The 11,644-nt window shown below is 41.7% G+C and overlaps 1 protein-coding gene across 1 annotated transcript; it reads right to left on the bottom strand.

The window, feature by feature from the left end:
- Positions 1-745: 745 nt before the first annotated feature.
- On the bottom strand, positions 746-11,374 carry meox2b (mesenchyme homeobox 2b). The gene is made up of 3 exons (XM_084081497.1): positions 10,538-11,374; positions 6,259-6,431; positions 746-2,236 (listed from the first exon to the last, which is right to left on the bottom strand). The coding sequence occupies exons 1-3, from the start codon at positions 11,010-11,012 to the stop codon at positions 2,018-2,020; spliced, it is 867 nt and encodes a 288-aa protein (XP_083937623.1). The 5' UTR covers positions 11,013-11,374; the 3' UTR covers positions 746-2,017.
- Positions 11,375-11,644: the final 270 nt, after the last annotated feature.

The following is an 11,644-nucleotide window of genomic DNA, read 5'->3' as shown; positions in this document are numbered from 1 at the left end:
AAAAGGCCTCGAAACTCAGACACACACATTGCTGGTCTGCACAGAAAAATCATTTTGCTACATTAACGCACTCTGCATAAAACATCAGAAGTGATGTTTCATTACACCAGTCTCCATTCATAGGAAGGCACTGTTGCTTTTGAATGAAGTAACTATAGTGTGCAGCTGACTCCAACCAAACATTATGTAACTCCTTCAAAGGACAGAGTCATGCTCCAGCACAATAACCCCAAACCACTATTGTGAAGTTAACGGCAAAGCAGTTACTGTAGGTGAGTCAACCAGATGAAACCACCACATGAACCACCAGATGACCTGCCATGGCCAGAGCAGATACACTATACAGGTCCCATTGGTTTAAGTATGGTGTACGTTTCAGAAGTGTATGTCACATATACATTTTTAGCTGCAACCGTGCAGCTACAAAAATAATAATCCACTCTGTTGGTCGGTCTGTCCAAAATGTTGAAGTGCAAACCAAGAGCTGGTCGCAGCTTGTCCCAAATTACGTGCTTGTTAAAACGAGAGCCTCTCAGGAGGCCAAAAAGACAAATGCTGAGTTTATAACTTGGAGTCCACTAGACCCTTATGTCCAATCAAGGCAAACGAGGATGGATAGTTTGTTCTAAAAACAATTCCTTTCAATTTGTGGACACAAAGTTCTCCCAACTAAGCTACTAATTATGTATTTACACATTTGTAACATTTTATATTTATTTATTATTATAAAGTTCTGTACAACAATTCCATGTACATCAGGAAACAATGTTAAGGCATATTTATTTGTGAGTTTGTTTAGAAATGCTCTGCCCCAACATGAATAAGTGTTTGCATTTGTTTGTGGCCTCAGAGTGTGTTCATGTACATGTATGTATGTGGACAGAACATACATGAAATATACATAAAGGACTGGCTGTGGTTGCTGCTGCCATTTCATGCTTGACAACTCTGTGACACAGTTGGACGGTTGGCAGAGACAAAGAGCCGTCATGAACATACAGTATTTCCCCTTCATTACACCAGGCAAGCTCTGTGCCATGTCCACATACTGTAAGTAACGACATTTTGTACCGCTTTGATCAGAGAATGTCTTATACAAATATCCACATCGGGGTGGTTAATCAGATACTGTACGTCTTGCAAAGAGTGACAAATGCTGGGACTGGAGTTTAGACCATAAGTGCATACAAACTCCACGGTCCAAGTTGTGTCTGTGTATCCGAGGAGAACTGGAAAGCCACAATTCAGCTAAATCCAAACTCGAGGAGCTATTGAATAACCAGCTGCACATGTAAAATAGGCTACAGCTCGCATGCCAAAATGCCACTCCAGAAAATAGAACGACCACGCATACACAAGTCAAAGAAATCCTCAATCTAAAATAACTCGCTACGGATTTTAAATATATTTTTTCCCGTCGCTTCTCTTTATTTTAGGTTTTCATGTTTTCAATGATACCAAAACAACAGGATTGAGATTTTTTGTGTTTATTTGCTTCCAAAATCATTTGTCATTGTTTTTATTTAATGATTTTAAGCAAGTAAACTTTTAAGAAAAAGCTAAATGCAAATCCAAAAGAGAGATGTTTGCCAATATGTCTTGTGCAGTTACAGCATCTTATAATGTAAAATGTAACTGTAGAGATGAGAGTTTAGTAACGGCTTAGTACCCTTTTGTAATATAAATTAAAACCGTGGCGTGTCCCCTTACACTTTTTTTTTTGCAATCCTTGTTCAATCAATACAGTAGAAATTGATCAAAGCAAATCCTTAACAGTGCAAAATGTAACTCATTTAATGCAAAGCATCTTTGGAATGTTCACAAAGTCTTTGTCCCCTTGTTATGACGCTCTGCTCACAACAAGTATCAGTAAAAACATTTTTACATGTGTCCAACATAAAACCCTCATCCAGTAACTTCTTCTGTCTGATGACAATTCAATGATCCTTCCCACTTGACTTCAGTAGGAACAGATAGATTCCTGAACGACAAGGAGGAGATCAGTCTGTGTTTAGGGTCATAATTGAGCGTGCTCGGAGCTCTGATCGCTGTCGTGACTGTCCTCATTGGCTGGGGAGTTTGAGGAGTGGTGCAAGGCCACCATGCCAGAGAACTCGGAAGGTAGTAGAGTTCCCTTCTTCACATTCACCAGCTCTTTCTCTCGCGCTGCTGCCCCCTGCTGGCCGCCTTTCACCCGCTTCCATTTCATTCTCCTGTTCTGGAACCACACCTTTACCTGCAGGGGGACAGTGATATCACACGTGAGGATTCAGTTAGGATTGGTTTAGTTTATTTATGTTCATTAGTTTGTTTGCACTCATGTATTTGTATAATAATATAAGTAATGATGAACATACTTATCTTTAATTAGATATCTTTATATATTATTTTAGCAGTTAAGCCCTATATGCGCACAACGAATAGCGGAAATAAATGATCTACAAGCTCACAACGTCTGATGATGCAATGCGTTGTGAGGTTGAAGCTGTTTTTGTGATTTTTAAACATTTAGCAAATGTGTAAAAAAAAAAAAAATCTTTGAACATTTTTGCCTGTAATGACATGCGGAAAATAGGGACGCCAGAGTTAAAGTGGTTAAATCAGCTAAATGCAGTTGCTTGCAACAGCTGCCTTCATTATGTGTGAAAGTGAGGATGGCGCTACTGATAGGTGTGAGTCAAGGCCATATGGCCTCCGAGGACAGCTGAACCGAGTTCTGATCGAGTCTGGACCAAGATTAGCCGTAGTGATATTAACGGGGCTACGTTACATTCGACACTTGTAACCCAAACACAGTCGAAGCAACCGTGTGAATACAAATCAAATCGTCCAACACGGTATCCTCGGCAGCTGTCTACATCCGCCAAAGTAAAGAACGATGGCGCAAGGTAAAGTAACCTGATGCCATTGTGAATGTGTCCATCAGGGCATTTTATCAGCTGGGTTTTCTTGGCACGGGGGATCCCTCTCAGTAAAACTCTATCATCCCCGGTGTGTCAGGAAACCGAACGTCCTGATTCTGTGCGTGTGAACCCTTGACTATCAGTGTGTGTCTGACTGGGGGGGAGAGATTTACAGGCCCGGTGAAACAGACCTCTCTGCCAGCGCAGCACAGACTCCCTCGCTTTCCTGTTCACACGGCATGGGGCTTATATAAACCCGACAGTGTCACTTGGGCTCATCTTTGCTGGCACCGTAGAGGAGAAAATCATTATCCCTCCAGATCATTACGACCCTGCGATCCAGCCACGCCAAGGAATCAGGCTACAGTCTCGGGGCAGTTTTTCATTGGCCTTTGGGTGTGGCATACGATGGGTGCGAGCTACCGATTAGGAAGGCTGGCATGGTGTTGGGGTTAGTATTAGGAGCGTCTTATTTCTTCCACATGGCCAGGTATGTGCTGATGCATGCGATGCCACGGCCTGCTGGACCCACGCCCGTACTCAATTGCCTGACTCGACAGCTTGTTTAGTATCTGTGTCTCCCATAGTGATGATTAAGCTGCTTCCTAAAACGGACCGATCAGATCACATCCAATGGATTAGCCTGGCGTACAACCCCAGGGTTTCTGGCCTGAACCACCCCTCTATCAACCTCCTCTCCACCCTGCAATCTCCCAGGTTCTCCCTGTCCTTCTGCCTTCTTGTTCCCTACAGCACCCTAACCACTTAAAATATATAAGAGTGTTGAACTGTGTTAATCTGTATTTATAGCAATTATTGCTATACATTGTTTGTTCAGGAACAGGGGTCTCTCCTGCTCTTTAGTAATCAGAAAATAAATCTTCAGATCGGGGTAGCCATTTTTTCCAATCAGGAGTGAGAACTCAGGATAGAGGATAAACAAGTTCAATTGTAAGTGATGAAACACAAAATTAACAGAGAAAACGGGAGCTGGAACACTAAATGGAAGCTGATCCATTCCATTCCATTTTCGATATAATTTTGTAAATATAGGATTTTCTTTTTTAAATAGAGCTTAAGTGGCTAACAGCCATACCCAGTACCCCCCTGTATTGACTCTCTTGAGTCTTCCATATGCCCAAACTCAAGCCCTGTACTTGAGTCACTATTCAAATACAGTACTGACTAAAAAAAACAAAACAAGTAAATATATTTTTTTATATCAATGCAGCGCTGTATTGAAATGTAGAATGTTTCAAGGAGAATTCCCCAAAACATTCAGAAATGTTCAAATATCTTAAAAATGTATATTGAAAATATTTTGTAATAGGGCTTAACTCTCTCAGTGCCAATGAAATTAAAAAAATACGTTCTCTAAACTGCCAGCATTTTTTTTTTTTTTCATCAGTCCTAAGCTTCTTTTTTTTTTACTTAATTACAGTACTGCAAGCTACTTAGACACAAGCCGGGGCCTGATCAACGCCGGCTGGGTCGCATGGGCGAGGGTGTCTGATGTTGCAAGACCCGAAACACCTAGTGAACCCAGGATTCACTGGGTGTCTAAGTTGCACCAAAAGTGTTTATTAGAACTGAAGTAAATATACTTTGTTGCTGTCCAACACTGCCCATCACCCCCCTCTGCACCCCACCTGCAGTACACACCACTCAGTCAGCACTCCTTAACGCCTCCTTGTGTACCCCTGGACGCGACCTGCTTTCTCACACCGGCCTTATCCTGTCCTATTTATTTTAGGTTGTGCCGCATAGTGGCCTGCCACTCAAACAGTGGGAGTTAAGTTTACAGAGTAAACAGACGCATGTGCGGCTCATTTTCTCATAAACGGCTTAGTCGCCAACCAACTTGTATGACTAAAGGCTACGATATGCTGTTACATTATGTACACACGTTTAATTTCCCCGGCTTTGGAACGAGACGAATGGACCGGATACGGTGTATGGCTGCGCGTTCTAGGCTACTGTAAACTGTATGTCCCTTGTGGAGGCAGTCCAATTTTGCAATCATGGCGTGTAAAGCTATACAGTAGTTAACAGTGGGAGGCAGAGGCTGTAAGATAATAGTAATGATGTTAAAGTGGTCTGGATCCAGGATCAACCCACACACACACACACACACGCAGATTTATTGGACTGGTATTGGGAATGTTGGGAGAGGCAGCCAATATGAGGGGGAGTGGTGAGGGACCGAGCTGCAGGCAGGAAGGCCTAAATCCTGGGTGGGTTTGTCTGGCTTTGGCCTCAGCCAAGACACTTTGACTGGGTTTAGCCAAACAGATCTCTAGAAGCACTTGTGGGATGTGCTGAGTTTGTTGCGTTGCTCTGAGATACAGAGAAAAGTGGTGTGGTTCTTTTTCTTCCTTTTTTTCACGCAGACAAAATATGGAGCAGTGTTTTGGGGGCTTTTTTTTGTATGATTGTGCAACAGCAGAGTAATTACCACAGTAATACAACACCGATGACAGGATTTGGATGTGTGTCTCTGTCATGACTTTAGGTTACTACGGTTTACTTTTTGTGATTACTATTGTGTGATGTGATTTTGACCGACTGTTGCTTTTCCTTTCAAGACACACGGAATGCCATCATCTGCCTTTTCTTCGCAATAATTATTCACACGTATTATAATAACTGTTTCCAAACACTTTGAAGCCTTGAATTGAACAGCAGCAGAGAGGGTGGGTTTGTCTCTATATCTTACAGCCTAGTGTGGTTCATACAAGTGTTTCTGGTCTGAGGATTAAGAAAAACCATCTGGACTCTGACACAGACCATCAGAACGTCACTTCACAGGCACCAAGACCAGCAGCGCTGCTGCTGACATTTCAAAGAGTCCTGGTGGTTTGGAATCGATTAGCCCCAGAACATTAGTACGACATGTCGAACCGTTTGCTAATGTCAAAACACAGAGGTTTTTTTCTTTCTCTTTTCTTTTCTTTCAGTGGTGAAGTCCTGTGCAGCTTTTTAATGGGAGCCATACTATATATTGACCGGTGTCATATTTGCAGCAATGTGAGACATCAAGTTCTGGGATTCTCGAGTGAATGTGGACGTGAATAATTACAGCAATTATTGATGTATTTAAGTTTTTCCCTTGAGATTTCTTTTTCTGTTTTGTTTGAAGCTCACATCAAAAGGTACGTTAATTAGCATTCATTACTAGCAAATGACACGTTTTCATAGATAGTTCATAGGGTTCCTCCTGTTTCTTTTTTGGTCTATTTTCAGTGGACAAAATAGACCCAAAAGGGTCCATTTGTACACTCTCCGAGTTAAACTAACACTCAGGACTTTTACAGTGTAAGAATGGGTGAGTCCATCACTTCAAGCTGTGACGTACTTGTCTTTCCGTGAGGTCGAGGTTGACGGCTATTTCATAGCGTCTCAGCCTGGTCAGATAGTTGTGGTGTGCGAACTCGGACTCCAGCTCTCGGATCTGTTCCTTGGTGAAGGCTGTGCGCTCCTTCCTGGGTTTGCTGTTCATGTCTGACTTATAGCTCCCGTCTTGGGAATCTGAAATGAAAAACAGAACATTTTCCAGCCACAGTTTGACTCTACGCAAAAGAAAAGGGAAGAAAGAGAAGAAAAAAAAGCAGGGGGGTGAAAAAATCGGGGCTGTTTGATAAATGGCAGGGGCCAGTTTGAAATGAAAATGAAATGGAAGCAAAACTATTTGGAGTGCCAATCACGTTTTTATTATGGGGATATTGGTCTCGTACACTAGAAGTGTCTGATTTTTTTTGGGGGGGGGGGCTGTTCGCAGATCTGTTCCCTTTGCTCAGTTCAAGTCTGACAAGGATGCCTCTAGTCTACACAGAATCTTCATTGTTAATTTTATGCCTGGATTATCCACTATAATAAGATCCTGAGTGTTCATTTTACACTTTCAGAGTTAAATTAACACTCACGATTTTACTGAATACAATGCTTCAACAAGATTCTTCATTATTGAATATTAATTATTTGAACTGCAAAGTTTGCATTGTTTGAGATCAGTGCTCCTATGGGTCAAATTTGCATCACAACCAATAAACAACTTTTAGTTTTTCTTAGTTTTTTACGATGATTTCTTTCAGCATTTTCGGCTTATTTGACGGCGAGTAGAGATGCAGGAAGACCAGGAGAGAGAGAGGGGATGACATTTAGCAAAAGGGGACAGAATCGGATTGACTGGTGCCTTGAAATAGGACACGCTCTACTCAGTGATCTACCGGGGTGCCCCAGCAACGTCTAGTTTAAATTAATCTCATTTTCGCCTCAAGTTCAGCCAACATGTTCACTCTTGTTGGCTGAACTTGATGGCACACCGGTCTGAAGCTGTGAGATGTCCAGTATATTCACTGTTGCTCACAGTTTGGCCAAAATGATTGACAAATACAAACTACAGTATTAATTGCTTTGACTACCCATATACCTTATATCAAATGAGAATACTTTTCTGGAATCACCTGTGAAGGCACATACTGTATTGTACCGACATATAAGCAAATGTTTCTAATATGATGTTTTATATACATTTTTTTTTATTATTTGAGAGTGAACTCTACTTTCCCTTCTTTCCTTCATTGCACTTCTGCTATTCGTATGTTTTATGTCCTACCCGAGATTTGAACACGGGTCTCCCATGTGGGAGACCAAACGTCTACCAATCTTTCAAGAGGGAATCCCTGCTTGGTCAGGGGAGATTTTGCACTTATGAGCTTCAGGCAGTCTTTTCTTTTTTTCTTTTTTTGGCAAATCATACTTCACTTATATGATCATTTATTCACATTTCCCTGGTCCACAACACATAAATCTGGCGTACATCTCATTAGTTGTACCGTGAATGTGCGAAGTGCCGGCAAACTGCAGCGCGCCAGGAAAGAGACACTGTGCCACAATGTGAGGGCACAGACATTTAGCATTTAATATTTATTACAAAATGCATTATGACATCAAGAAGTTGGCCAGATCAAGGTATTATGTGTCATAATATCCAGCCATGAATTTATTTCACACAGTACAGTTAAGCGTTGTGGAAATTGCCGTGGCATGCTCCGCTTTTCAGCCTTTTTTAATTTACAACGTATTTCTGTTTTCATTTGCTATAATCTTTCAAGGTGGTTTGTATTTAACAGGCCATGTATATTTCATCATCACAACGTCATTCTTTAAAAAAAAAATACCGAGTCCAAAAGAAAGGAAACTTTGTGGTTTCTCTAAGTGCCAATGAAGTTAAAGTTGGGAAATAGGATTTGGTTAAGGGCATTGGCAGCTTCAGTGAAGCCTTTCAAAGTAGACAGAATGTCAGTCAACGTGATGGCATGGCACTCACTGCGACACAGGCTGGCACAGCCGTCTCCATGCTGAATTGATTACATGTCTTTTGGCCTGAATAGAGCAGACATCATGTCTGGTAAAAAAAAATAATACTCCATATATGAACTTTTACCATTGACCTGAGGATTTGTGTTTGCAACCATAGGCCTTCAACCCGTTCAATCCGGGAAAGCATCTGTGTCATTTTAGATTTTAGCTATATATATATATATATATAGCAACATAGGTTTTTCAGAAAACTGTTAGGATTTAGAAGGCACAAAAATTGGCCTCAAGTCTAAATGGGTTAAACCCATGTAACCCAAGTACTTATACTTCCTCATCATCGTATTATGATGGTGCTGCACGAATATAGCGAAAATAGCCAATATACAAGATCACAATGCATCGTGGCACGTTGTGAACTTGCAGATCGGCTATTTATGGAAAATATGAAATGTCCTTTTTTTCTCCATTATTGCCTATAATGATAATATCATTAGCGTCCCCATTTTGGACATATTATATCCAAAATGGGGACGCCAGGTTGAAAGCGGTTGACACCCAGGGAGGTCAACCTTACTGCCACTGGCAAATGAAAGACCTCAGCTGGCTTTGACTCATGCCCTGCACTTTGCTCTCCGTTGCCCTGCTTTCAAAAAGAGGTTTAGCATGTCCCCATCCGCCATTTTACCAGCCAGTCCAGCTTTTCATTCTGAACCCCACCCTGTGTACAGATCAATTGGTTGTCTAAGTTTTAGAGCTTCAACGTGTAAAACGGCCGCAGTAAATTTTTTAAATGTTCTGTTGATTTGATTTACATGCCAGAATATAATAAATTGACTCATTCATTTTGCTTCTTTTTCACTATCAATTATTTCCATTGGTGTGGCGTATTCGTTACGCATGGCGTGCGGTTATATTATGTTGTGACACAAAAGTCATGACACAGCTGTGACATCAAGGTAATTTCTAAAGCCACAAATGTTTGTCATTCCAGTGCTCAGGTGTGTCCATTGTAAGAGTTAAAAAGCCGGCTCCACAAAAATTGCACCTGTAGGCTATTAATGGCCTTGTGGTGGAATATCACATTAAACTTAACCTAAGAGTGTGAGGGGAATGTAAAACCATGATTTAAAACATATCTCACTATGATTTAAAACATATCTCACCATGATTTAAAACCTATCTCACCATGATTTAAAAGCTACAATGCTGGTGGCGTTATGAACCAAATATTGATTTGAACGTTATGTATTTGTGTTTTAGTATCTTCAATCATTACATAGGTAAACCAATATTCTAATAATTACATTTACTGGAAATTAAATGTACTTAAATTACAAAAACATGTATTTAATGTTCATTCATACAGTTAATCTCATTGAGACCTGAGGTCTCATTCTCAAGAGAGACATACATCTAGCTTGTAAGTAAAAATCTCCCACATCTGAGCTCTACTTTAATAGAAAAGAACAACAGAGTTTGGAACCATTTCAATTAATCAATTTAAGAATAAGATTGTGGTTTTGTGAATAATGTTTGAGGTCTTGCAGATGAGCAGACCATTAACTAAATGCTGTGTGTGTGTGTGTGTGTGTGTGTGTGTGTGTGTGTGTGTGTGTGTGTGTGTGTGTGTGTGTGTGTGTGTGTGTGTGTGTGTGTGTGTGTGTGTGTGTGTGTGTGTGTGTGTGTGTGTGTGTGTGTGTATATATATATGTATATGTATATATGTATATATATATATATATATATATATATATATACCAACATTAAAATGGTCATATATTTTGTTGAGCACAGTCGTTTAAAATGGAAATAAACCATTTATATTTAAACGGTTTACATTCTGGTAAAATATATTAAAATTATTAACACTATATTATGAATGAATATAATATATTTTATAGAATTTTCATTGCACCTTTTCCCTGCCGGCGTAAGTTTTTAACCCGTAGATTGATCCATACTCAGAAATTCGCTCAGGACATAAAATGCATTGATTGACACTAAACAAATCGTCCAAAAGATTGAAAAATTCTATGATTAGGACGTTATCATTGCTTGTATTTTTCTTCATTAGAAAACCATAATATCATATATTATATATACGTATACTGTATACAGTTGTAGTATACAACTGCTCCACTGCATGTTTCTACAAAGTCAAAATCTAAACCCGTGACGTACAGTAGAACTGTAACAAACAGTTTTATAAAGCAACAGATCATATGTTAAGAAAATGACTGTAAACAAAACCATTGAGACCAAAACTTTGAGTCAATGCCACTCAGTTCTTCACATGGATTTCATCATCTTACCTGAACTGTCACTTTTTCCTTTATTGTTCTGCTTCTCTGACACCTCTGGAGATAGACTCTGTCGGCCATAGTCCCCTGAGATGCATGATGCCCCGGTGGGGTCACCACTGCCCAGACTGGGGTTTGTGGCACACAGGTTTGGAGCCCCTGAGCACAGTTCCGGGGCCGAGGCCTCGTGGGGTGGTAGGCAGAGGCCGTGCCGGACGTTGGGCGAGGACATCTGTGGGACGTGCCAGCCGGACTGATGCGGGTTGTGGTGTGGATGTTGCTGGGACAGGTGTCCTCGATGAGGCAGGCCACCGAACAACCCCTCCTCTCCGGGATAGCTGCAGGGAGGCGAGGAGCCCGGGAGATCCGGATAGGAGACATGGTCTGAACGTCCGTGCAGAGTTAGTGGGGACTGTGTGAAGGCAGGGTGCAGGCCCTGAGCTGTGGCGTGAGGGCTGCGCAAACAACCAAACAGAGAGTGATCCATGTCCACAAAACCAAAAAAACAAAACTTCCCCAAACAGCAAGGGACCACTTAGAGCTCTAGCCGGTCAGAGCAGTGTAGAGCGAGTGAAGAGAAGGAGTCAGGGGGAGGTTGGAAGCCTCAATCGCAGCTCTCCTCTGCAGCCCCTCTTCAGCTCGCACCTCCACAGCCTAATTTTCCCAGAGAAAACGGATGAAGGAAGGCAGAGATGGTGGCGTTGAAAGGAAGGGCCTCTGGTAATCCTGAGCATGCGGCGGGTTGCCAGGCGGAGCGTGGGTAAACAGTCAGAGGCTGAGGAGGATCTCGGATGACAGGAGAGACTGGGCCAGGCCCAGTGTGGAAGGAGAAGGTGGTTCCAGGGAAGTTGTGCGTGTGTGTGAGTGAGTGAGTGAGAGAGAGAGAGAGAGAGAGAGAGAGAGAGAGGGGAGAGAGAGAGCGAGGGAGGCTGAGGGTGGATGTTATATATAGGGCGTAACGTGAGAGGTAGGCTGGGTCACTGCTACTGACCACATGCATACGATCTTCCTCCAAAACGCAACGCACAATAAATCTGAACCATTCCTATAGCCTTGCCTCAGGAAAAGTGGGCAATTTATTTTGGACCGGAGCTATCTGACCCCCCACTGAAACTTTTC

Source organism: Gymnoscopelus microlampas (genome assembly GCF_963454915.1).
Source record: "Gymnoscopelus microlampas genome assembly, chromosome: 15".
Classification (NCBI taxonomy): Eukaryota; Metazoa; Chordata; class Actinopteri; order Myctophiformes; family Myctophidae; genus Gymnoscopelus; species Gymnoscopelus microlampas.
This window is presented reverse-complemented; position numbering and strand designations above follow the sequence as displayed.

Bases quoted from the DNA above. Each gene is read 5' to 3' on its own strand.
- meox2b (XM_084081497.1), bottom strand. From the start codon at position 11,012: ATGGATCACTCTCTGTTTGGTTGTTTGCGCAGCCCTCACGCCACAGCT. The intron at 6,432-10,537 runs GTAAGATGATGA...TTTTCATTTCAG, and splicing joins AGGAAAAAGTGACAGTTCAG to ATTCCCAAGACGGGAGCTAT. The intron at 2,237-6,258 runs GTACGTCACAGC...GTCCCCCTGCAG, and splicing joins TCGACCTCACGGAAAGACAA to GTAAAGGTGTGGTTCCAGAA.